Source organism: Phoxinus phoxinus (assembly GCF_949152265.1).
Source record: "Phoxinus phoxinus genome assembly, chromosome: 3".
NCBI lineage: Eukaryota > Metazoa > Chordata > Actinopteri > Cypriniformes > Leuciscidae > Phoxinus > Phoxinus phoxinus.
The window spans coordinates 33,196,663-33,224,542 of record NC_136878.1 but is presented as its reverse complement, the minus strand read 5'-3'; the positions used below and the strand labels follow the sequence as shown (position 1 = coordinate 33,224,542).

Sequence of the window (27,880 nt, the reverse complement as noted above, 5' to 3'; positions counted from 1 at the left end):
TTCCCTGGCATTTAAGTACAAAAATGGTTTTATGTTGTCACGGTTTCAAGGAATGCGGACCCAAATGCAGAGATGGCAGGCGATGTGATGAGCTTGAATATTTATTAAACAAAAATCCATACAATAAAAGGTTTCCAAAAACAGCAGGCAATAAAATGACCGGCAAGGCAACAGACAAGGGAAACACATAGACTAAATAAACAGGGTAATGAGAAAACAAGGAACAGGTGACAGAGCTGGGGAACAGGTGAAACACATTAGACAATCACAGGGGCAGGAAAACTCAAAGACAGGAAAGTAAAATAAGACAAGGCAGAAAACCAGACTACCACAATAAAATAGTACACAGAAACCAACAATCCTGACAATAGTTCTTTTAGAAAATATGTCATTTGCGGTAATCAAAATTACAGCAAAATCAGTATTGGAAATATATTAGAAAGATAACACTGCTTATGAGCCATATAAATATGCTAAAGGTGCTTCCTAAATGACAAATCATCCATTACACACGGTGCTTTCAGTATACAGCTGGATGCCAGAAAGGTGTTTACATGTACTTTCCTGTTGATCAGTTCAGTCAGTTATTCTACAAACACTTGGGTTTAGCTGTCTAGCAGTTCTGTCATCATTAAACAGAATTCAACAGTAATATCCTGTTAGGCATGGGGGTGTTGTGATGCTGCATAAACTTGTTCAGCTGACAGGATCATCTACAGATCTGATGAAGAACTGCTTTTATGTTCAGGAATTAAAATATGAAGTTAAGTCTCCATGATGAGGCAATAAATTGTTAGATGTAGAAGTGCAGGAGTAGTAGATGATTTGATTAATGCGGAAAAGCACATTAACCAAAAGCTCAAGGTTGTGAAGATATTCTTTGGTCTTCTGTGATTTTGTGGTAGGGAAGAGCAGAGCATTTTTACAATACAGTAGGTCATTTATGAGAAACTTACCCTGGAGGGACTGAAGGGTGTGATAGTTGGGCGGTGGAGCAGACAGAGATTGTAAAAAAAAAACAAGTCTGATCTTAAAAGTTTGGGAGGCTTTTTACTTGCAAGTCCCATGTTGTTGTTTAACAGCTAGAAGCCATTTAGTGGGGAAATTTCTGTCAGTAGTTTACAGTGTGTTGGTCAGTTCCAAAACTGAGTGCCTAAGTGCGTGAACAAGTTCAATTAAAGATATAACTACACCTTTTCTCCAAGATTGTCAATATAATTTTTATTAGTATTGTAATTGCCTAAATCATCATTGAATTTTACATGTACTGTATGCCATGTTATACCTTTTAGAAAAGAGGGCAGTGGCCATCCTTATTTCCCTGAAGTTCAGCCTCCTACAGGACCTACAGCCAGAATGGTAAGCAATGATTTTGAACCCTGTTAAAATCCCCTGCCTGCTGGGATGCATTAAGATTAAAATGGTTTGTTTAATGAGCTGCATATGAAGTTACCGCAATGCACAATTTAGTGTCGTTTGCAACATTTCTGAAAATTGTATTGATATATTTTTATCTTGTTTACGCCTGTAGCCAAAATAGAATAGACTATAAAATATTTTCATTATTATAATCCCATATAGCAAAGTGTTTGTTGTTGTTGTTGTTGCTGCTGTAATTTCAAAGCTTGGCTGTTTGGACCATATAAAATGATTTTCTCTGCATGAAGTAACAAAGTTATGTTTATTAGCCTATTTGATACTTTGTTGTAGACTTTGTAATAACATTGAAAAATAGGCTACTGTTCTAATGCACAACAATTTGTAACATTTTGAAACCAGTCATTCAGTTTAGACAAAGCGCTGAAATAAAATGAGTTCATCTTCATTTTTATTGTTATGATCAAACCTGAATCTGATTAATCTTCATGAATCCTTGTTCCGCTGATACAAATCTTTGTTTATAAGTAGGCTAGATAATTTATTGGGGCCATATTATGTTGCGCTTGCACGTCCAGTGTTGCTCAACAGATTCAGACACGCGGTGGCGCAGCAGTAAACTCATTCTTTTTCTTCTCACTTTGTTCTCACAACTGAACTACTGTTACAAGGCGAGATCCATTTAAATTTTTGCATTAGGGGTTTTAATCGCGAGTTTAGTCTGAGGCGAAAGGGTGGAGTCTCCTGGTAGGCTATTGTGTTTTTATTGTCGCTTTAAAAGTTCAATTTGAACGATATTTTCTTATCAGTCTGCTAAAAGCCCCCGCGAGTCAGTGTGCACGAGCTGACTTTGGCATGAAGGCTTGCATTGGAAGATAAACGACATGGAAATATGTATTTGGAGTTTTTTCCTTAACACCACTTTTTGAATTATTTGTGCTTTGGTATTATAGTCGTAATTTTTTTTATTTAATTAATTTTGCGTTCCAATCTGCAATGAACGGTGAGCAAATAACATTTTTTAATCTCGAAGTTTTATTGATCAACTTTGCAAGCCCTTTCTGATTTCTTGCTTTGCAGCGTTTAACTTTTTCCTGATGTGGACATTTATCCTGCTGCTGAGTCTCTCTTTATGTGTTGGTGAAGAAAGTCAAGAAAGCCCAACTTCATTAAACAATGGTAAATATCTCCATTATTTGAGTTATGGTAAAAAAAGAAAAAAAAAGAAAAAGTTTTTTATTAAAAAAGTATTTATTTAGATTGGTCATTCAGGTAAACTCAACTTTAGTAGGGGTTCCTTTTCATGTTATCTGAACTAAGTCAGGCTTGTGCTTTCAATAGATTTAGAAGTGACTATTTTAATTTCTTAATATTTTCTCATATGCTTAAAGCTTATAGCCTATCATAAAAAAGCCTTTGAATTTTGAACCTTAAATTAGCTTTCATCAAAGTGTCATTATGTTTAATCATATACGGCTAAATACTTAGTCATTTTCTCAACAAAAATAAATAAATTATTATATGCATATAAAAAGAAAACCTTTTGTTTATAGCCTACTATCTGGGTATTAATATGCCTGTTAAATCTCACAACAGTTTCAAATAGTTAAAGTTTATCACAGAAATTTACAGCATGACTCTTTTTCCATTCATCCTCATGGAGGAATGCGTAAGCAGCAATGAACAAGTCTGATCTTGGTTGGGAAGTTTTGGATATTATCTCTCTGTTACATCAGTCTCTCCGTTTACATAGGCTATAGTTCACTAAAATATAGAGTGTAGAGGTTTTGTGTTTTGGAAATAGATTAGTAGTTATCCTAAGTTTTGTCAGGTAGTGGTTGTGTTTCTCTGCTCACTGTTGCATGTGCATGAGCTAGATTAAGTTTTTTCAGTAATGCATTGATGGAAAGTACTGGAGAGAGTTGATGATTTTTGGTTATCTGCCACACAATTTGTGCACAGTAACCACATTTCATTCAAAGTTTCCTCTATTTTTAGGCTGTCTGTCATACTGTTGTTAAGAGAAGTAGAGAGTCATGCCACTGCCAACCATGAGCGAACATATGATGTGTCTTGTATTTATGAATAAGCCTTATCAGGGGAAGCCCCTTGTCACATTCCTATTGAGAATACATTAATAGTATTGTGAGAAATGTCTATAAAAAATTACCAAAGCATAGTTTACCAACTCACTGTGACTGTACAATATAATTTCACTTATTTCAAATGTTTCATTTGACACCATGAAACAAATTAGTGCAGAAATTCATACCATTTCGGTCATTGTTACAAAATCGTCTATTACCATTATAAATGAATATAATATATCATAACAGTTATAAAATATCCTAAATGAATCCATCATATCTTCCAGTTGAAGTGTAAAAAAATTAAATCCTGAGAGCTCCATACAAAAACACATGATGCATTCGCCCTGATGAGGCATGTCATAATGGTTGCGTAAATCTTCAGATATAATCTCAGATCTAAACTATGCCTGAAATTCTGTAGTAAATAAGATTGGGGAGCGCCGGGAGTCACACCAAATGAAGCCTTTTATAACTTTGACTTTGTATTATGGCTTGTGTTGGAAACTCAGTAGTGAAGAGCAGGAAATTCGGTTGTATCTTCAGCAGGATTCTTTATTGAGAACAGTTATCAAAGTCTCTCTAAGGCAAGTGTACATTGTAGATTATATAGATATTAGGAGTCAGTGCTTAGAAATGGAGACAAAGGACCTGACTGACGACCTTAAACAAAGCATGCAAATGAAGTATCCAGGTATAGGAACCCACCCCAGTGTTACCAGTCCTAATCCAATAAGCATAACTATTCAAAGAATGGGACAGGGGCTCCAAGAGCTATTAAAGACAAAGGGTGAGAGTCTCAGTCAAATCTGACTCATTTGACTTACAATAAAGAGAACAGGACTGGTAGGAACCTCTTGCTAAAATCTTTGCTGAACTGAATCATTCATCTGATGTCATCATCTTTACCTTAAATGCTAAGTTTTTAAGGTAGTTTTTCATGTGATGTTATGTAAGGATGTAAGATCAGCAGATCAAAACAGATTTTTACATTTTGTATTTTCACACTTGTTTTCTCCAGTGAATCCTTGTTGCTATTACCCCTGTCAAAACCGAGGGATTTGTGTTCGATATGGCATGGACCGATATGAATGTGACTGCACCAGAACAGGATACTATGGAGAAAATTGCACTATACGTATGAATCTCGCTCTTATCTCATTCTGAATGTATATTTGTACTGTACTCTATGACTAAATGATGGACTAAAAATGTTTTACCCTAACCTGAAATTTAAGGCTACCATTTCTTTCATTTTGATTTTAACCTAAGCTGTAAATTAAGCTGTGTGTACATACATAATGGCGGCACATACATTTGCTGAATGATTTAAACAGAACAATAAACTATCACAAATATTTTGGAAGCAGACACAATCTTTTGACACAGTCCAACATCTCTGCCAAGCTATTCCTGGCAGAGAGAAAGGCTCAGGACCAATTTCTACTCTCCCACAACCCCCAAGCCAGCCCTGCTGTCTGTCTCCTTTTCCGTTTCTCTTTTTATGTTTCTACTTCCTGTCTCTCTCAACTTTTTGGCTCATGTGATCTGGCTCAATAAAAGGTTTTGCACAAAGATTTGCAGTGAAGTTACCATATGCTGTTTTGGTTGGTAGGATGACTGTGTTAGAAAAAAGACAAAAAAAATGATGCTTGTGTTTGAAAGAGCTTTATTTTCTAGAATAATTAGATTGCTTAATTTAGTGTCAATCCAGTTTGAAAACAAGTTTTAAAAGGAATTCCGAGACATGTCCAAAAGTATTGGGCATATTACCAATGCAGGGTGTATTCATAATCCCAAACAGTTGCATCTTCTCATTCTTTAGATTCACACTCTCCACCTCTTTTCTTCCTCTCTCTTCTTCAGCTGAGTTTTGGTCTCGAGTCTCTCGGCTCCTGAAGCCCACTCCTAATGTTGTCCACTATATCCTAACCCACTTTGACTGGCTATGGGACATCATCAACAGAACGTTCCTCAGGGATTGGCTCATGCGCAAAGTGCTCACAGGTTGGTTTTGTTACACATACTCAGCATGGCTTGTGTGTTCACATGTTCATAATGTTGCTCATGTGTATTTATGTGGGATCATTACAGGCATACATAGTATAATACTGCTTTAGAGTGTTAGTAGATGGCAATGTTTACAAAGTGTACACATTTATTTGTTTGGTTCAGTTTGTCTCTAGCTAGAGATGGGTCTGGGAGTTCGACTAGTCATCTACCAACTAGCTAGCTGGTTAATGTCATTGACTTGTGAGTTTAATATAGAATTTACTAATTCTATAATATTTTTTAAAGTTATCATGAAATCAAAATTGATGATTCTAATTTTTTATGGAATAGTGCAGTATTTATTATAAATTATCTTTCAATCATATGCCCTCATAATCTTTAATCAGAATAACTTCTAACTCTTGCAATAACATCGCTTCTCTTCTCTGATGACATGTTTACCAGTGCAAGGCCAGAGCAACCTGTAACTCATGAGAGCATTTGCAAAACACAAAAGTCCAACCGTCCAATCAAGTCCCACCCTACATTTTTCTTGTTCAAAAAGCTGTTTCACTCTGATATACATCACAATAAGGAAGAAAACACTATTGCAACTTCCTTTTTATGCAACTTTAAAGGTCCATTCAATAGTTATTTAAGTTGCGTTCGTATTGTTGTTCTTTTTGTACTTTTAAGTATTGATTCCACATTGGTGTTAGATGCTCCACTGCCACCTATCCACATGTTTTAACATGAACGTCTCTTTTTTTATGTAAATAAATTACACTGATACTAGTGAGTTTAGGGCATTTTTCGACCAGTAGATTGTTTGCTTCATTTCGAAACAGGGACTTAATTTGTTATACAAAGTTGCACTTTCTTCTTGATTCGGTTCTCTTTTACAAAGCGACATTTCAAAGTGTTCCAAAATGTGTTTTGGAGAGTAAAGCTGTCCTCTTATGGGTCAGAGTTTCCTCTGCGTCATCCATTAAGATGGATTGACAAGTTCGCTCAGAGCTTATTGTGTGTTTATCTGTAGCTGCCGTGATGCATGCAAACACTTACAAATAGCCGTCGTTCAGGAGATCCCAGAGTGATTGTTTTGGTGTGTATCTGAGCACGATTGCCATGTTAATATATGCCTAAACGAACTGAACTAAGGGAGAAAATGCACCAGGTTCTGAAACAAATGCTTCAAATGAGCCAGGTATGAGGTATGTCCAACAAAATGCAACTTTGGCATCACCACTATTTTTTTTCCATCATCAAATATTTCCCATTTGTGTATGACGTACTGATGTTTACCCTATTTTTTTGTCTTTGTCTGTGATTCTGCCTTCTGGCTTAATACTTTTTCTGGTTCTTCGGCCATATAGATGCGGATTCTCCTGTTGTCATTGCTGGTAAAGCATAATAATAAGTGTCTATATAGTCCTTGTACTAATTTATCCTCTTCGCATCTCTAAACATACGCTACTAGCATATCTACAGAGGCGGTATAGCCAATGAGCGTGAGGATTGGAACATCTCCAATGTTTAGTGAAATTGTTCGGGTCACATCATTGGGTGCAGAAGAGATGACTTGTTGGCCAACCTGGAAGTTGGCATCACCCTGGTTCCTTTGAATGAGAAATGAGGAACACAAATTCTGAGCAATTTCTGTCCCTCCATTGACAGCAACTAGCACTTTGTTTGTTACTTCAAATAGTTCATAAAGAGATCCATATGAATTGAACGGTTTAGTCCAAATTTTCTGAAGAGACAATCACTTTATATGATGAACAGATTGAATTTAGGTTTTTATTCACATATTTTTGATATGTGAAAATATGGTCTTTCAATATTTGCTGATATTGATCAGCAAACAGAAGCTCATCTGAACCTGTTTGATGCACAAGAACAAACCTCTTGCAGACGCTCAAACGTGCTGCATAACACAAGAATGAACCACATTCTCGCACAGCCTATATTCAATCTGTTTGTCATATACAGCGATCATGTCTCTTCAGAAAATTTGGCCTAAACCACCCAAATTCAAATGGATAATTTTACGATCTCTTTATTAACTTTTTGGTAGTTGCATAGCTGTCAATAGATGGACAGAAATCGCTCAGATTTCATCAAAAATATGAACAAAAGTCTTAAGGGTTTGGAACGACATGAGGGTGTGTAATTAATGACAGAATTTAAATTTTTTGGTGAACTATCCCTTTAAGCTTGGTCTTCAAGTCTTATTTTAGGGGAAGAGGAGAATAAGTTCACTCATAGTGTAAACATTAAAGTCTTTAGCTGAGTATCTAGTACTTCCAGACCAGACCACACATGTATAGTTTAGACATAAATTCTGCTTGAAGTCTTGGTCGGTGGATTAGATTTTATCTGTTTTCTTTGCTTTGGCAAAACTATATAAACTAAATGGCTTGGATGTAGTTCAGATGGTGGTGTATCTGAGCAGGACTTGTGATAATTGTGATTCATGTGTGTTATTGTGCTCTGCAGTTGTTGTCAGAACAAATGTCAGGGTGTAAATTAATTTGGCTTGGTTGTACAGTATTTCTTTTCTTGTAAAGGGAGGGAGCATCCTTCCCTTATTTACTCAGTCACTCACTACTCTGTTTTGAATGGCCCCTAACGTACTGCCCCTTTTTTATCATTTCCTCCCAGTTGGGGCTCTGTAATGTTTTCCTGTACAGACATTAAAGTCAGTTAAGCTTTATGTAATGTGAATGTGGTGCCAAGATACACCATGGTCAGAGGAATCTATCATTTCATTCTGCACTCATTGCAATGAGTCCAGTCGGCGGTTGCCATGGCAATGCTAATGTACTCTGCAAGAGGCCCTCAAATTCCTCATGTCGTTCACACTGCTGTTGGCCAAAACATTTCCTTGCAAGAGCCAAGTTACTGATTATCCTGAGGTACTGTTCCAGGAAAGTGTAATGTAGAGCATGTTAACTCAGAATAACTCTACCTCTATAGTGGTGTTGCTCAATTGTTTTGTTGATGCCTTCTGTTTAAACGTGCTTTCATATTACCACAATATTAGCAGTTACGTTTTTATTGAACAGCTGCTGTGGAAAAAAAACACATTATTATCCTTTTTGGTCTAACTTTATTGGCGTTAGGTCAATATTTTGTTGTTATACTAATGTTGATGTTAGTACAAAGTAGTCAAAGACACTTATACAGTGGGTCCTTATTTTTGACTGCATAATAATGATTTCTTAATTCAGAATTTGATCAAGATTGCGTAGGTGGATCTGTTCTGGGAATTTAGCCACTTAATGAACGAAACGACTCGAAAAAAGATTTGTTAATTTTGATGAATGAGATTGAACAAGAGAGTCAGTAAAATGATTCGAACTTCCCATTACTACTTGTCTCAGAATTTAATACACAAGCTCAATGTTGATTAATTTGGATAAATATCAGGTACAGTAGCTACAGTACATGTAAATTTTTTCTCAAGGTGAAATCTCTTTACTAATGCTGTAAACATACAGGGAGCCCTGTCAGCTGGTATTATTATTAAAGGTTAAAATTAACAACTCAAATTAATAATGTGTTTTTTATAATAATAAAGTTATATTTTTTTTAATGAGATGAGTAAAAAATATAATATGTTATTTAATAAATAGAACATATAATAAAAAAATTATGTTTAGCAAAATATTCCTATAAAGTTAATTATTTATTGCTATGCTAACTAAGGTAAATGTTCTGTAACTTTACTGATTAAACAATTACATAATACATGATTCATTTCAGTAAGTTGTAATATATCTTTCAACATACCTTCTGGTGTTCATTATGTTTATTTAATATTGTCAAGTCAACTCAAGTCAAGTCATCTTCATTTATATAGCGCTTTTAACAATTTCGATTGTTTCAAAGCGGCTTTACAGTAGTAAACGGATAATTTATGGTAACAGATTTTTTTTTTTTTTTCTTTATAGCGGTTCTTGAATAAAGATATTTTCCAGCTAAAGTTAGTTTTGATTGATTCACTTCCGTCGCAAGGATCATTAGTTATTAAATTAGAGGCGGCTAAGACGACAACACTCTCTCTACACAGATTTTAAATGATGGCGCTAAACAACGCTGATGGCGCTCACGTGTGCATTAAGAATTAATTCTATAGTTATGCACATTTGAATATATGTGCGCAGGTTTGTAATTTCCTACAAACCAACCCTTGTCTGGCCTTAAAATTTTGAAACAGAATTTTATCACTTCGTGGGTAGATACGCGAAACCGATATTATCCCGACAACGCTTTATCTGTAGAGTGGTAAAGAGATCGTTCACAGGGGAGAGACTAGTTGGCACATCACATTTGTGGTAATGTTCCTTTATGACTGTAATTTAAACACCCTAAATTCTGATATATGTGTTCTAAATGCACGTTTTACCTCATTTCTCAGCAACACTTCATGGACAGTAAGACTCCATGTACTGTATGCTGATTGCCGCAAAGTCAGACCTGTAACACAGCTGCGGTAACAAGTAGTAAGAGATGATCAGTTCACAAAGCGCTTGAACTGAGGCTCTACAGCAATCTGTCACACGGCACATTAAAGAGCATCAAAATGCTATTTATTGAATTCCGTAATAAAATTGACAGAATTTGAAAGCTGAGACTTAGTTTCATGTCAAAGTAACCTGCTCTGTCTTGTCTGTCGGTGTCAGTGTCCACTTTGCTTAATTTCACTGCGTGAGAAAATTAATGTGTGGCGTGAGAGCGTGAGAACAGTGTCAACGCGTGAGTAACACTGGCGACAAGTGAATGTTGTTAACACTGTAGTGCAGACTGTATAGGCCACATTTTACCCACACTTCCTTTGGCTTTGACTTTGAGGCCAGAGTTTTATCACCATTGGCTTTCAACATTTTCTTTGCAGCTGACCTGCCATTATTTGAAACCTCTTCAGTTCCTTTTTTAAAAACACTGGCAGGCACACCTCTATATGTCTTTCTTTTTTTTCTTTCACTGACATTCTGTAAAAGTATTTAAAAGAAACTGTCCTTATTGTACTATGTGAGGGGATGGTTGTCACACTTTTTAAAGTGCCCCTATTATGGATTTTTGAAAATGACCTTTCATGGAGTGTGTAACATAGTTTTAATGAATGAAAACATCCTGCAAAGTTTTAAATCTAAAAGTTTACCGTATATAAAGTTATTGCCTTTCAAAAGTAAGAGTCAACTCTGAGTCAATTATATTAATCGTTTTTCAAACAAGTCAGAAGCCGTTTCGTTGTGACGTCAAGATGAAACATTAGCATATTGCCCGCCCACTTATTGCACCCGCAGGCACCAGGGAAGACTTGAACCTCGAAACACTGCAGCTGATTCCTGTGGATACTGGGCAGCATCATGTCGAAAAGATGCTGTGCTCTACAATGTAAAGGACGAGCTGCATGTGAAGAATCAGTGGTTAAAATTCATCTTTACCACGATATTTAACAGCAGTATAATCCTAAACTTTTGCTGTGTTCCCTTTATTTTACTGACGACTGCTTCTCAAAGCCCGGAGTTCAAAGCAGGATTCGCAAACCGCTTGCTCTTGAAATATGGTGTTCAAAATACTTCGTTTTGAGTTTTATATTGTGTTGGTCTCCTGTTAACTGGTTAACTCACGTTATTACTGTCTTACTGAAATACTTCTGCTAATCAGTTGTGGGCCACTATTACCTAAAACTGTCTATTAATGCAGATTGTCTGTCGTTCTCACTACTTTGAGGAAATATTAAGCATGGAGCAAGATTTGTTTTACCAACGTTTATGTTACATCAGTTATTCATGCTCGAGCTCGGCTTATGTATGCACTGTTATTGATACAGTTTCCACTTGTTCACTGCAATAAATTAGAAAAATACTCGGGTAAAATAATCGGTTTGTTGATGGACATGCACTTGTTAATGCTGATGGTGAGGAATTACAGTTGCAACTTATCATAATGTACCTCAAACTGAGTAGCGTATCACTGAGAAACGCCCTGCTCGAGTTGTCCTTGCGATGGAGGTTCAGGTTGAATATCTAGTTCTTCCAGTGTTTCATCATCGGACTCGCGCTCAGATTGATATGGTAAAATCAACGTCATTGTTCGTTACTGTCTTTAGTTTATACGATGTAGGAAGCCTCAGGACAAGCAGAGCTAACGTTGTCATGGCAATGGGCGTTTTTGTTTTCGACACGCGCTGTACGTGGTAAACCAGTCACAACAGACTGAGCTGTCTGGCCAATCAGAGCAGAGTAGCTCGCGGAAAGGAGGGACTTAGAGAGACTGATTTATCTGACGAGTCGTTTGAGAATCATTGAAAATGTGGTGATGTGCAAATTTATTTTTTGAGAAAATGAAACCAATTTTTTACCTTTGATGCATGGTAAACCTGTTGTAGGAGACTCCAAAACAACAATAAGAAACTTTAAAATAGCATAATAGGATTGGTATAATTAAAGATTAGTATCAAAGAGCACACCCAGGTTCCTAATTGATGATGAAGACTTAACAGAACATCCATCAAGTGTATGACAGTATTCTAGGTTATTACTTTTTTTTTTTTTTTTTTTGAATAATTAGAATCTCTGTTTTTTCAGAATGAAGTAGTAGGAAATTACTAGTCATCCAATGTTTTATATCTGCTATACATTCCGTTAAAATTGAGTATCATCAGCGACAGCGTAATAGTGAAAGCTAATGCCATGCTTCCTAATGATATCTCCCAAGGGTACCATATACGGGGTTGAAAAGCAATGGTCCTAGAGCCTTGAGGTACTCCATACTGAACTTGTGATCTATATGACATCTCTCACTGATTCATTTCAGTAAGTTGTAATGTGTCTTTCAACATACCTTCTGATGTTCATTCATGTTTATTTAATATTTACAAGTAGTAAGAGTCGATCGGTTCACAAAGCGCTTGAACTGAGGCGCTACAGCGATCTGTCACACTGCACATTAAAGAGTGCCAAAACTATATTTACTGAATTTCGTAATAAAATTGACAGAATTTGAAAGCTGATACTTAGTTTCATGTCAATGTAACCTGCTCTGTCTTGTCCGTCAGTGTCCACTTTGCTTCGTGATTTTTCACTGCGTGAGAAAATGGATGTGTGGCGTGAGAGCGTGAGAACAGTGTCAATTGCCTGAGTCTCACGCTAAACACTGGTGACAAATGAATGTTGTTAACCCTGGAGTGCAAACTTGGTAGTCCCAAATATTGCATAGGCCACATTTTCAGTGATCTTCCACAAAATCAGTGGTGAAGATTCTTTCACTGATATTCTGTAAAATTATTTAAAAGAAAATGTTCTTAGTTGTATGTAAGGGGATGGTTCTAACACTTTTTAAATATGTGTTAAATCCCACCCCACCCCTGTCAACCATTGTTTAGCCTGCCTTTATTAGCATAATGGTTTGAAATTAGCTGGTTAAAAATGCTTCACATTTGTGTGACAAACTTCAGTTTAATCTAAGTTAAATTATTTTATCTTCAAAAGTTTAAATATGAAATAAAATATACTGTAGTTTTAGTCAAAAAATTACATTCTTAGCTTATCTGTTTGTTTGTTTTTCTTTATAAAATCTGCATGTGCCTATTTCTAGCCTGGACGACCGTTCATATGGGATCTGAGAAGAAGTGGGTAAATTGAAATGATCTTATTACTCCTAGCTTATCCCTGATTGATGGTGTTACAACTCTTGCCATGTTACAACCATACCGGTTACAACATAACATTTTAAAATGTGTTATAGGCTACAATGATCTCAATGTTCTGGAAGGGTTATAAGGAGTCTATTTGCAAGATAAGGGGAGCCTGATTATTTAAGGATCACTTGACTCAACTCAAGTGTACAGGTCCTTGCACACTGAGTCCGAAATTTGCGCACGTTAAAAAAATAAATACGACATCACGTTTTGTCAATCACGCTTACACTGTTTTCGAAACTTTCGTCCGTCATAAAAACAATTCCTGCATTTTTCGCATCCGTAGCAAACATTTTGAATGGTGTTTTGACAGTTCAGAGCCACCGAATCACCAATACAAAAAAACGCATACGAAAATTTCGGACTCAGTGTGCAACGACCTTACCTGTGTAAAGAACATATAGGTCTAAAAAAAAACTCAGTGTCAGTGTGTGTGAGTTTGTGTGTCTACGTGTGAATACTCAATCAGAGTCAAATTAGTGACAAATTCATGTTAACCCTGGAGTGCAGACTTGGTAGACCCAAAGACTGCATAAGCCACATTTTACCCACACTTCCTTTGGCTTTGAGTAGGAGGTCTGAGAATCATCGCCACTGATCTGGCTGACCTGCTATTCCTTGAAACCTCACCAGTTCCTTTTTTGAAAACCTCTTCTTTTTTTTTATAACCTATATCTCTCTTTCTTTTTCTTTCTTTCACTGGCATTCTGTAAAATGATTAAAAAAACCCTGTTCTTAGATGTATGTGTCAGCAAGGTGCAGGCAGACGATGATGATAATTCTATGCACCTCTAAGGCAGGTGCATAGTAAGCACAAACCAACTCCATGGTTAAATGGACAAATTAGATCCCTAAGAAGTGAATGTAGAAGATGTGAACGGAAATGGAAGAAAGATAAGTTGCAAATCTCTTATGAAATGTTGAAAGATTCGCTGTCTAAATTTCAACGGGCTGTAAAATCTGCTAGGACGAGCTTCTTCGTAAATGCTATTGAGAAAAATCGCCAAAATCCGATATTTCTTTTATCAACAATTGATTCTGTTTTGAATCCTAAATTAGAGGCACCTCCGGTTTTGTCTATTGATTTATGTGAAAGTTTTTTACAGTTCTTTGTCGATCGCATATCAGAGGTTCGGAATAATATACAGCAGTGTACATTTGTGCCTTCAAATGCACTAGAAATCATTGTTAATTTATCACAATTTGAGCCTATTATCTCTACTTTTAACAATATTGTTTCTAAGCTAAAGTCTACATCTGCTCCCCAAGACATTATTCCGACACCTCTGTTAAAGCAAACCATTGAATCGGTTGGCCCATATATTGTTTTTTATAATAAATATAAGCTTACTTTCAGGGATTGTTCCCGAGTATTGTAAACATGCTGTAGTCCAGCCTTTGCTGAAAAAAGAAAATCTGGATACGAGCGTTCTTTGCAATTATAGACCTATCTCAAAACTTCCATTTCTGGCAAAGATCTTAGAGAAATGTGTTCTGATTCAATTGGAGTTATTTACTGATGAAAATCATGTCGGTGAAGTACTTCAGTCGGGATTTAAGAAGCACCAAAGCAGAAACAGTGTTATTGAAGGTTTTTAATGACATCTTTTTGGCAACCGATCAAGGGAATGTGACTGTTCTTCTGCTGTTGGATCTCACAGCAGCGTTCAATACGGTTGACCATAATATTCTTATCTCCCGGCTTGAAACGTGTAGGCATTTCTGGAAATACCTTAAATTGGTTTAAGTCCTATCTCTTAAATAAACGATTCTCTGTTCGTATGGGTGAGTGCACATCAGCTTCAACACCTTTATCATGTGGCCTTCCACAAGGGTCCGTTTTAGCACCACTTCTGTTTTCTTTTTATATGCTTCCTTTGGGTTCAATCTTGCATAAATACAGAGTGTCATTCCACTGCTACGCAGGCGATACACAGCTGTATATACCACTTAAGTCAAATGACACTGCCATAGAAAGATTGTTGGCATGTTTAAATTAAGTTAAGGCTTGGATGTCTACAAATTTCCTGAGCCTTTATGAATCGAAAACAGAATTGATTATTTTTGGTCCCTCCGACCTTGATAACACAGTTGAAACCGAGCTGGGTTCTCTGAGCCTGTTTAGAAAACATCATGTAAAAAATCTGGGGATGATTTGTGATAGTGCACTTAAATTTGACAAGCAGATAAATGAAATAGTTAGAACGAGTTTCTTTAAATTGAGGATGATTTCCAAAATTAAGCCTTTTTTATCTCAGAAAGATCTGGAAAAAATAATTTATGCATTTATCACTTCCAGATTAGACTATTGTAACTCGTTATAGCTATTATGGTGCCCAAAATAAAGTTTTAGATAGACTACAGATGGTCCGAAATGCTTCTGCAAGATTGCTGACAAGCACTGGCAAATTCGATCATATTACTCCGGTGTTAAAATCATTACATTGGTTGCCTGTCACTTTTAGGATTCATTTTAAAATTCAGTTATTTGTATTTAAATCTCTACATGGCTTAGCCCCATCTTTTGTTCCTGGATTAGATCAGCAATATAAGTCAATGAGATCGCTACGATCACAATTTCAGAAACGTCTTGTTCCTCGGTCAAAGATGAAGTCTAGAGGGGATCGCGCGTTTGCGGTCGCAGCCCCTAAATTATGGAACGGTTTACCTCTATATATCAGGGACCTTTAAAAGTTTAAAAGCCATCTGAAAACATATTTTTTTTATGATAGTGTTCGATCAAGATAAGTGTGAAGGGTGCTAGTGTAATTTATTTTCTTTTTATAAATATATGTTGTTGAATGTTTTATGATGTTAATACTACCTATTTAGATATATGGATATACATTTTCTTTTATTTGTTTCTTCTCTACTCACTGTTTTACTGCTTGTACAGCACTATGGTCAACTGTGTTGTTTTATTCAGTGCTTTATAAATACATTTGAATTTGAATAATTCAAAACACAGAGTTTAATAAAAAATCTAAAAAGTAATACACAGAAGGCTTAGAACAAACACAAATGTCAACATAAGACCAGACAAACACTGAGCGAAGGTGAGGAACTTAAATACACATGGGGATGAACTAAATGACGAACAGCTGTGATGAAGATTAGTGTCAATGGAAACTGATGATTGGCAGGAAACGAACATGTGACTGAAAAAAACAAACTACAAGTCCATTAAAATTAAAACTAAACTGACAGTTTGTGACCGTATGTAAGGGGATGGTTGTAACACTTTTTAAAGATGTGTTAAATCCCACTCCATCCCTGTCAGCCATTGTTTAGCTAGCCATATTAGCATAATGGTTTAAAATGAGCAGGTTACAATTCATCACATTTTGCCTGATTACAATTTAATCTCTAATTGGTGGAATAGGTGGTGGTATAAACTCCCCCCATGTTACAACCAGACCCGATCTCCCTTTACAGATATGTTTACAAATTACCATCGTCTGATCCCACATTAAAACATCTTACAGGTTTGGAAAGAATTGCGTGATTGGAAATAAAATTATTTTTATTTTCTGAAAAAATTTGTTTTTTTCATTTCCTATTCCTTTTTATATTTCATACTTTTTATTTATTCAACAACTCATTGGATTCACTATTAGCTTAGATATCAAAAGCATGTCCATCCAGTCCATCGTATAATTACATTTAGACTTTTGTGCATAAATCCTTAAATAATCAGGCTCCCCTTATCTTGCAAATAGACTCCTTATAACCCTTCCAGAATATTGAGATCATTGTAGCCTATAACAAATTTTTAAATGTTATGTTGTAACAGGTATGGTTGTAACATGGCAAGAGTTGTAACACCATCAATGAGGGATAAGCTAGGAGTAATAAGATCCTTTCCCCTAGGGGGTTTTCGCAAATGGATATAAATCCGATCAGTATTTAAATTAATTTTTCAACTATATCGTCACGGAGACTCACGATAAAACGGCGTCTTTTCAGTTTCGAGTCAACTAGTAGCCTAGTTGTATAATTTCTTCCGATACTGACATCTGTAACCGGTATTGTGGCCTCGTAGGGCAGCGAAGCAAGTGCATTCTGGGAGTTGTTCTCATCCACATGAGCCAACAAATTAATTTTCTGGCTTTTCTCAGTCTAGAAAAGCCTGGTTCCGCCCTCTTACGTACTTCCGCTCAATTTTAATTTTCCTTCAGAACTACGTCTGGGTTTGAGGTGTATTCTTGGGTTTTCTCCGTTCAATTTTTTTACCAGTCCAATCAGCAAACAGAGGAAGTGGCTGAGAATGATGACGTTGAGGTCGTGCGCTAGTTTGAGTTGAAGTTTCGTCACAACCAAACGTTAGCGATTGGTTATGGCAGATCCAGAGTGGCTCTGGACAGATCCTATAGTTTTAAACTTCAACAGAGTACCCGCCTACAAGGAAATTAACGCTTGTCAATGGAGAGAGGCCAGACTCTCTGTACAAATGAAATGTACAGATAATTTCACATTTCTACTACATAAATGACCCAATTTAAATACAATCTTTCCAGCGGTGAAATATCCCAGCATAAATATAGTTAAGGAAGTTTGTTCTAGTAAATGAATTTACACTCACATGCACGAAAGTGGATTTGAGTTATGATCAGTCACAGCGAGAGAGACATTGTTTTGAATTGTTTCATTGGATTGTTTAAATAAACCTTTTTTTGAAGCATATTGCATATTGTGGCCTCTATTTTTGCTTTTTTAGTTTAATTGTTACAACTTACCCAAGCATGTGCTACAACCTACCTCAGTAGTGGCCTCCATTTCTTTCCTGACATCAACCAGTAGCAAACCATGACTCTCTAACCTTGGACCTTTCACCCTCTTCCCTCGTCGGGAAGAAAGTAAACTCAGCCTGAAATCATTCTACCGTACTGTGTTCTCTTTTATAGTACTGCATGTTACCTTTGACAAGAAATGCCACAAGCAAACATCAGAGTGAGTGTGAGAGTTATCACCAAAATGAAACAAAAAGTAATCAAATGCAAATCATCATTACAAATAATTGCATCATCACAATCGATGTCATTGCAGCGGAATATGGTGACAACTGGCCACGAAACAAACTAAATTAAATGTAAGCCGGCTCATCATGACATCAGACCAAAGCACATTAGCGACAGACACTTCTGCATCATAGATGGTGGCTGAATATGTGTAGTATGAATGTAATTTGGACGTACTACTTTTGCAATGTTGTCATTATCATGTGACCTTCCAGCTTCAGTTACGTCGCTTCACCTCCATTCACAAATCCTCTCCCGTGGCCTCATGGGATAGTAAAGTATCCTTCATATGCACACTTCAGAACCTGGCAAGAACCTGGTCATCCAGGTACTTTTTGCCTACTCTTTTATGAGTACTGTGATTTCAGACATACTACTTTTGCAACATACTGTTTTTCGCCTATATAGTAGGGAAGTATGCGATTTCAGATGCAACCAGTGAACAGCGATCATGGCATTTTGGAATCCATCACCACAAACAAGCAATGTTGTGTCAAAGCAGCGAACTTGCTATTGCTAGCCTCTCCAAAATTACCTTTTGATTATTTTTATTTTTTTCGGTTGTTGGCTTTCAATAATAGGAAAATGTATAGTGGTCAACTGCAATGCCAAGCTTGTTTTATCAGTTGTTTTGTGTTTTTCTAGGTATCCTTTTGTCTGATATTGTTTTTGAATATTCTCTCCCTTCACAGTAAGAGCCACCTTAATCCCAAGCCCCCCTACATACAATTCCAAATATGACTACTTGAACTGGGAGGCGTATTCCAACATCTCCTACTACACAAGGATTCTGCCACCAGTCCCTCAGGACTGCCCCACACCAATGGGAACCAAAGGTAAGAGACTCTGGTCATGCAAGTCTACTCCAGATCAGTGTAGCCTCTTCCCTCTGAAGGACACATGAAAAATTCCTCACAAAAAAATTCCTCATAAGAAGCAATATTAAAATGCTCTGAGGCAAGCATATCACTATAATAAAGTCACTGGAAATACCTTTGACTTTTGAGGCTGTAGTAAAATCATTCCATGTGTTTCTCAGGAAAAATGAAGCTTCCAGACCCCAAGCTTCTTGTAGAGAAGTTCATGTTAAGACGGAATTTCAGGCTGGACCCTCAGGGAACAAATTTAATGTTTGCCTTTTTCGCTCAGCACTTCACCCACCAGTTTTTTAAGACTCACAACCGTGTGGGACTTGGGTTCACAAAAGGTCTGGGTCACGGGGTGAGTCACAATTTTTTAAAATGTAACATATTATCTCCTAATAAGCTTATGAAATAAAGTGTTTGATAGCTTTACCTGTGCAGATTTATTATTATTATTTATTTATTTTTCATTAATGAAAAAGAGATGATACAATGTTTCTCTTAGACACTAAGTCAATGTCTGTTATGAACCTGCTGTTTTTTCACTGTTGAGTTTTCATTGCATACAACACTATTTCAAACAATCAATCACAAGAGGTAACAAGGCTTTATATAGACTATGCTGAAATAAAAATATGAACTTAAAGTATGCTTGTGTGCTGACAATGAGATTACAAAAAATAACTTGGTTTTGTACTGTATTTGCTATTCGCTGATGTCTTTATTTAAAAAAGAAAAACATTTTGATTGCATATTGAAAACTAGGTGGATGCTGGACACATTTATGGAGATTCTCTTGATCGCCAGCTGGACCTCAGACTGCATAAAGATGGGAAATTGAAGTACCAGGTACTGTTCACATCAGGCATGTTGTGGAGTCATCAGTCGTGCTAGGCTGAGCATGTCTTCAGGGAAATGTCAAGTCTGTTTAATGCTTATTCGTGAAACAGCTCCTAGTCTCACTTTTACCATTCTTCTACCATAAAACTATTTACATTCAATCACATTTACATGTTTTACAAATTATATATACACATAATAATTCTGCTTGTGTTTCGTGAATGAGACCCTATGCATTTTCAGTTGCTTCATTTCACAGCTGTGTGCAAGTATTTCCTTCCGAATGTGCTTAACTTTATAGTGTGGGTGTGATTATAGTTTAAACATGTGTTTTTTGTTAAACGTCAGTGATGTCATTTAAAATACTGCACACTGTTTAGTCTAGCAGTAAATACCGTATCTAGTGTGCTTGGTTGGTTAATGTGAGCATATAGTTTACTAATTAAAACAACTTTAAAAGAGATTTCAGGACGCTAGTTGTTCAAAAGAATTCACTTATTTACTGGTACTGAAAAAGAAATAAGAGAGAACAATAAGTATCGAAACATCTTCTCAATTCTGCATTTTACCATATTTTTTCTGTTTGGCTCCGATGTAGGTTGTCAGTGGTGAGATATACCCCCCTACTGTGCTAGAAGCACAGGTCAAAATGAGCTACCCACCGTCTGTTCCTCCGGAGAAGCAGTTGGCCATTGGGCAAGAGGTGTTTGGACTGCTGCCGGGTCTCAGTATGTTCGCCACCTTGTGGCTGCGTGAGCACAACCGTGTGTGTGATATCCTGAAACAAGAACATCCGACCTGGGAGGATGAGCAGCTGTTTCAGACTGCCAGGCTAATCATAATAGGTAAAGATTTCCTCAGATCCATATAAAAATAATTAGATGTCAAGAGAATACTTCAACTACCACTCAAATTATGTACTTTGCAGTCATGGTTGTGTGCCATTTAGAATGCCTTTTAAAGGGGTCGACTGAGAATTCAAATGTACCTTGATCGTTTGACAGTTAAGAGTTTGTTATACTATAAAAATACCCTGTCATCTGCTCAATGCTCATCACTGTAACCTTTCATGTGATTGTAATAGATCATTATGATCAATACTTTTCACTATTCCTTCTCGATAGCTGTAAAGGTAAAAACGTAGTAAAAGTTTTAGAGAGAGTTCCACATCATGTATTACTAGCTATTTCATATGCAAACAAGTGAGCCAATCACAGCAGTGGGCGTTTACACTGAAGTATCACACAGACCCGCCCCTTAAAACAGAGCGTTCAAATCAGAGGCTAAAATCATAATTGGAAAAAATGCCTTTTATTTCTAAATGATGACAATTTTTGATGTTAAAATCATACTAACATTATAAGGGCACCCCAGAAAACATATTACAATAATAAAATAATCAAGTCTATGATCACTTTCAATTCCCAGTTCCATTCCTGAATGTGAATTAATTGAATTAGGATGTAGAACTGTAATTAAAATTTACATTAGCAAGAAGAATTTTAATGAATCAAGTATATTACAATTAAGTTTTGTTACATTTATACATACACTGAACACAATTATAAACGCAACATATACAAATATAAAAAATATATAAAAATTATGTTTTTGCCCCCATTTTTAATGAGCTAAACTCAGAAAAAGTATTAGATCTTTATGTACACAAAAGGCCTATTTTTCTCAAATATGGTTCACAAATCTGTCTAAATCTGTGTTAGTTAGCACTTCTCCTTTGCCGAGATAAACCATCCACCTCGCAGGTGTGGCATTTCAAGCTGCTGATTAGACAGCATGATTATTGCACAGGTGTGCCTTAGGCTGGCCACAATAAAAGGCCACTCTAAAATGTGCGGAAATGCCACAGATGTTGCAAGTTTTTAGGGAGCGTGCAATTGGCATGCTGACTGGAGGACTGTCCACCAGAGCTGTTGCCCGTGAGTTTAATGTTCGTTTCTCTACCATAAGCCGTCTCCATAGGCGTTTCAGAGAATTTGGCAGTACATCCAACCGGCCTTAGATCTTTGAGTTGGGATCAAAATGGGATCAAAAACAAAAGTGTTGCATTTATAATTTTGTTCAGTGTATAATCATATATACATTACATTTTTCATACAAGACGTTTTATTATTATTTTAACATGATATTTCAGTATATTTATAATTAATCAATTTAACTTTATTCAACTCATATTGAAACCGAGACAATTCATAAATTATGAATTTCCTCCAACCTTGGTGTCTATTTCAACTCTGGTGTCTTATCCTAGTGCTATTATATTATATTATATTCAAATCTGTTATGTAATATTTTTTTTTCAAACACTGAATAACCTCTATGCTATTCCATCAAATGTAGGTTTTCAAGAGTGCTCATAGTTTTCCTTTGTAGTACACTATTTACATAATGTCAGTTTTTACTAATTTATTGTAAAATGTTGACTCCCTAAACTCAAGGCGAGACCATTCGTATTGTGATCGAGGACTATGTGCAGCATCTGAGCGGTTACCGGCTGAAGCTCCGGTTTGATCCCAAGATGCTGTTCTCCTCACAGTTCCAGTACCAGAACCGCATTGCTGTGGAGTTCAGTCAGCTTTACCACTGGCACCCGCTCATGCCTGACAGCTTCCACATCGATGGAGATGACATTCAGTACCCTCAGTTCCTTTTCAACACCTCTATCCTCACCCACTACGGGGTGGAGAAGTTGGTTGAGGCCTTCTCAACCCAACCCGCAGGACAGGTAATGGCACCATGAGGGTTGTAGGGGAGAACTTAATCACTTCAACATCTGTTCTAAAAGAGAAGAAGGTGCAGTGTGCCTTGGGTTGTGTCTGGGTTATGTTTAGGTCTGTTTTTGTCATTCCAAGGGTAATTTCCAATGAGTTTACCACTCTCATCTATTGAAACATGTCTGTAAGTGTTTTATTGCAGAGGGACATGGAAGCCCCATAATTAAAAATTTTACCCCAAAATTACTTTTCTCACCCTCATGCCGTCCCAGATCTTCAAATGAACACAAACAGATGTTTAGAAAAATCGATCCATCTCTAATAATCTATAGTCCATATAATGTAAGTGGACGGGAGCTCCAAAGTTGATGCTTTTAAAAACCACACAAAGTGAACACGACAGTAATCCAAACAACCCTAACCAGACGTGCCGCGATAAACAATAAATACGATAAAAGGTATATTTTCCATGATGGTCAGAATTTTTGTCCTAACCATACGCGCCACGCGATGATTCTATTTTAGAAGCGGTTTCTATCTCTGCGACGTCACGGCTGGAACAACAACATAAAAAATATAACATCAAGTACTGTTTATTTGCTTTATTTAATGTTAAAAGCATCTGTGTGAGTTTGAATATAATTTTTTGTAACTCATTGTTAACAGACAAGTGTATTCTATGATAACGATTGTTTCAGTAACTCAGTATGTATTTTTAATCAATTAAGCAGTGACCACAGAACGTAATACTCATATGAATGTGCACAACCTTTTTATTCAACTAAATCACAAACACACAACTAATTTAAACAAACACGCACACAATCACGCATACATGGATAAAATGGAAAGTGAATGTGAATAAATGAAACAGAAACAGGGGAATTGAGCTATGGAAACATAACCACCAACAGAACCATCAGCACTTTGGTAACAAGGGGTTATACAAGCTTATTCTAAACCTCTGTTGAGTTAGTTAAATTTACAATAGGCCTACTTGCACTGCCTTAGCTGTTGAATGAGCGTACGGATACAGTGTCAGGAGAAAGACTTGATGGTTCAATAGGTGTTAGTCTGACTCTGTTATGGTCAAGGAAGTTACAGTAGGGCTGGTTGTAATTTTAGGCCCCTCCCTCCAGTCTTTTCACACAAACAGGAGCCAGAAGAAGGAGGATTGTGGAGGTCACTGAGATAGTGCCCTTTAACTTCCGCAGAGGTCACACCTCTTGAGTTTAGCTTGACCAATGAGACTCATTTGCATGATCGGTGTGAGCTGGCAGTTTGTGTCCCTTCATACTCTATTGCATTGTATGCTTGTTATATTAATCAAAGAGGTGATATACACCAATGTGCAGGGCGTTAAACAAGGATCAATTTGATAGGAAGCATGATATAGATGAGGTTACATTTAACTAGTAGTTCTAACATAAGGCGTGCATAAAACGGTAGACAATACAAAAAGACAATATACAAAACAGTAATGATACACATAATGTCCTGGGGTGAAGCATGTTCCTTCATAGTACGTTTGTATATGTATTAATGGAGAAAAGTCTGTTTATGGTTCGCCTGGGTCAATTTTTACACGGCCTGTGCTGTTGCATGCGACAACCTTCTGCATTTTTTTTACGTCGTAAATCGTGTCTTATCTCACTGGCATATCTTTGCTGCCATGGTAACCAGGGGCCTGTTCTGCCCTCTTGTGGGGTTGTCACAGACACCTTGGCATAGTTTTGTTACATGGGAGACTAAGGTGGTTTGCTGGATTATTTATTAAATATAATGAATAACTGTGTGTCTGATTGGTCCAACTGCTACAATGTTTTGGAAGACATTGATTTATTAACTGGGGTTGTATGGATTACTATCTTGTTCACTTTGCATGTTTTTAGAAGCATTAACTTTGAGATATTTATCCACTTGGATTAAATTATATCCACTTGGATTAAATGATATCCACTTGGATTAAATTATATCGAAAATATTTTATTTATGTTTTTGCGTGTGTGTTCATCGGGAGAAAGAAAGTCATATACGTCTGGGACATGATATCTGGGGCTGTATATTTTTGGGTGGAGTATCCCTTTAACTGTAAAATAGTTTAGCTGAGCAACAGAATACAGACAGATACATTTGTAATCTATATATATATATATATATATATATATATATATATATATATATAATATTGGTATAATCTGTTATGTTTCTGAGAAACTCATATGATGGTGTGATTTCTGTTAGATAAACATTAATAATTTACATCATAGCATAATCAGCCCTGTGGGTAGGATAACACCAAATATGTGCCTGCAGAATATCAACAAAAGCTCTGCAGAACCTGAACTAATGTTGATAAATGGTAAACACTGAATTCCACATTCCAAAATTCTTATGCTCACCAAGGCTGCGTTTATTTAATAAAAATACACGAAAAACAGTAATATTGTGAAATATTATTACAATTTAAAATAATTGTTTTCTATTTTTATAAATGTAAAAATGTAATTTATTCATGTGATGTCAAAGCTGAATTTTCAGCATTATTATTCCAGTCATTAGTGTCACATGATCCTTCAGAAATCATTATAATATGCTGATTTGAGGCTAAAGAAGCATTTATTATTATTATTATCATCATCATCAATGTTTTTGCTGCTTAACATTTTTGCGGAAACAATGATACCATTCAAACATCTGTGGTAAGATTAAAACAAAAAGAGTGAAATGAATACTTTTATTCATCAAGGATGCATTAAATTGATCGAAAGTGAAGACATTTCTAATGTTACAAAAGATTTCTGTTGAATAAATGCTTTAATAAATGCAAAATAAATTACATTTTCAAATATTTGGTCACTTAAGTTTAGATTATAATTCTCACTTTTATTAAATAAATGCAGCCTTGGTGAGCATAGAAGACTTCTTACAAAAACATTAAAAAAAAAAAAAAACTTTGACAGGCACTGTAGATATGTATGTTGTTTACTTATTTTTAATTTATGAAAATGACATTTCACTAAGGAATGTAATGTACAACATTTGTTATTTTAAAATTATCGGTTTTATTAAATTAAATATATCTTTTTATTTATGGTAAAGATATGGCTTATTTAGTATTTTGTTTATTATAAATCTCTTTGTGCTGGAACAGATTGGAGGTGGTCATAATATTCACCCAGCGGTGTGCAAAGTAGCTGAGGGGGTCATCATTGAATCGAGGGAGCTTCGACTTCAGCCCTTCAATGAGTATCGCAAGAGATTCAATCTGAAACCCTATACGTCATTCTCGGAATTTACAGGTATTGTACTAACACTTTTTGAAACCTTCATTTACAATGAAAAGTACAAGGAAAGAATCATGGACAAATTATCATCATTAGTGCCTATAAAGAGCTTCTGTGGTTTCTTAAATGCTCAATGTACTACAGGTGAAACTCGAAAAATTAGAATATCGTGCAAAAGTTCATTAATTTCAGTAATTCAACTTAAAAGGTGAAACTAATATATTATATAGACTCAAGGCTTGACATATCTCACTTTGCATGTAATGAGTCTATATAATATATTAGTTTCACCTTTTAAGTTGAATTACTGAAATAAATTAATTTTTGCACCATATTCTAATTTTTCGAGTTTCACCTGTATGTTATTTTTAAGAGGTCAGAATGTATTTGATTCATCATTCATTTTTAAGGGGTAATGAGAGAAATGAGGACAGGACATATTTGGATCATATACTTAATATTTAAAACAATGTTTGGCTGCTTACTACACAACACATCTGCACACAATATTTACCTAGTGTGTATTGGCTGTTAATGGCTGAAATGATTGTTTTCCAGGAGAGGAAGAAATGGCTAAAGAACTAGAGGAACTCTACGGTGATATTGATGCGCTGGAGTTCTACCCAGCTCTTCTTCTAGAGAAGACACGACCTGGTGCGATATTTGGCGAAAGCATGGTAGAAATGGGAGCCCCATTTTCCCTAAAAGGCCTGATGGGAAATCCCATTTGCTCCCCTGACTACTGGAAGCCCAGTACATTTGGGGGGCAGACAGGCTTTGATATAGTAAACTCTGCTACTTTGAAGAGACTGGTTTGCCTGAATACAAAATGGTGTCCTTATGTATCTTTCCATACTCCTCCATCAGATTATAAACAACAGAGGACATCTCACGGTGAACTTTAGCACAGTGTACTTCTCGAATCTGTTTTAAGTCACAGACCACAATTTTGATCTTTAATAAAAAAGCTTAATGATATTCAAGTCATTGGATAAAATGAATAATCTTGTAAATCAGAAATTAAAACCAAATTTTTCTGAATGGTTTCATGCATAGTCGTGTTAATAGTGTCCTATATGAACATATTCTGCATTTATTTTCCCCAGGTTTTTGCTTTTTTTCTTGAAAATCGTATTTGAATGTGTGGCAACTATAGTTGCCGGTGGGCAAATATGTTGTATGCACCCCCTCAATGTAAAATATGAATAGGAGGAGAACATTTGGCATCATGGAAGAGGTCTGTGTGGGTCCTAATGCCCCGGTATAGTGACGGGGACACTATACTGACACCGAGGTCCTGACTCTCTGTGGTCATTAAAAAATCCCAGGATGTCCTTCGAAAAAGAGTAGGGGTGTAACCACGGCATCCTGGCCAAATTTTCCCCTTGGCCTCTGTCTATCATGGCCTCCTGATCATCCTCATACTGATTGGCTTCATCTCTGTCTCCTCTCCACCAGTAAGCTGGTGTGTGGTGAGCGTTCTGGCGCAATATGGCTGCCGTCGCATCATCCAAGTGGATGCTGCACATTGGTGGTGGTTGAGGAGATTCCCCCCTTCTATGTAAAGCGTTTTGAGGTCTCAGATAAAGCGCAATATAAATGTAACGAATTATTATTATTATCTCACTCAAAATAACTGCTTTCAACAGATCAATCTTTATTTAAAAACAAATGTATTATGTATAAAAGTCGAAGAACATTTGATGCGAACACAAAAAAGCTGCATCTAGCTTATCTCTTGAATATGAAAACACAACAAACAATAAATCCATTTGTCTTAACATAGTTCAGAACAAAGTACAGCCATACCAAGGCATTGTGTATCAAAAAGTTAAATGAAAATAAATAAATACAAATAAATAGAATGAAGAAAAAATTATATCTATAATAATATGCATACAGATGTAATTTAAAGGGTTAAGTTTATGTACTAAACAAGACCAATAACCTTGATTTATTAACCTATTAACACA

At 36.2% G+C, this 27,880-nt stretch overlaps 1 protein-coding gene across 7 annotated transcripts; it reads left to right on the top strand.

Annotated features, from left to right (window-relative positions):
- Window positions 1-225: 225 nt before the first annotated feature.
- On the top strand, window positions 226-27,745 carry ptgs1 (prostaglandin-endoperoxide synthase 1). 7 transcript variants are annotated; one of them, XM_079606980.1, is made up of 12 exons: window positions 226-247; window positions 1,293-1,359; window positions 2,458-2,556; window positions 4,486-4,602; window positions 5,331-5,471; window positions 18,878-19,021; window positions 19,225-19,406; window positions 19,814-19,897; window positions 20,487-20,733; window positions 22,345-22,631; window positions 25,775-25,922; window positions 26,466-27,745. In XM_079606980.1, exons 3-12 carry the CDS (start codon window positions 2,475-2,477, stop codon window positions 26,810-26,812), a joined length of 1,779 nt encoding a protein of 592 aa, XP_079463106.1. In that variant the 5' UTR covers window positions 226-247; window positions 1,293-1,359; window positions 2,458-2,474; the 3' UTR covers window positions 26,813-27,745. The 7 variants fall into 7 exon arrangements, with proteins under 7 accessions (XP_079463106.1, XP_079463101.1, XP_079463103.1 ...); XM_079606975.1 differs by having other exon boundaries at window positions 240-546; XM_079606977.1 differs by lacking the exon at window positions 226-247 and adding an exon at window positions 536-1,157.
- The last annotated feature ends 135 nt before the right edge of the window (window positions 27,746-27,880 follow it).

Excerpts from the sequence above, each read along its gene's own strand:
- ptgs1 (XM_079606974.1), top strand. Across the intron at positions 2,557-4,485 it reads CCCAACTTCATTAAACAATG|TGAATCCTTGTTGCTATTAC; the intron begins GTAAATATCTCC and ends TGTTTTCTCCAG. Across the intron at positions 19,407-19,813 it reads CAAAAGGTCTGGGTCACGGG|GTGGATGCTGGACACATTTA; the intron begins GTGAGTCACAAT and ends ATTGAAAACTAG.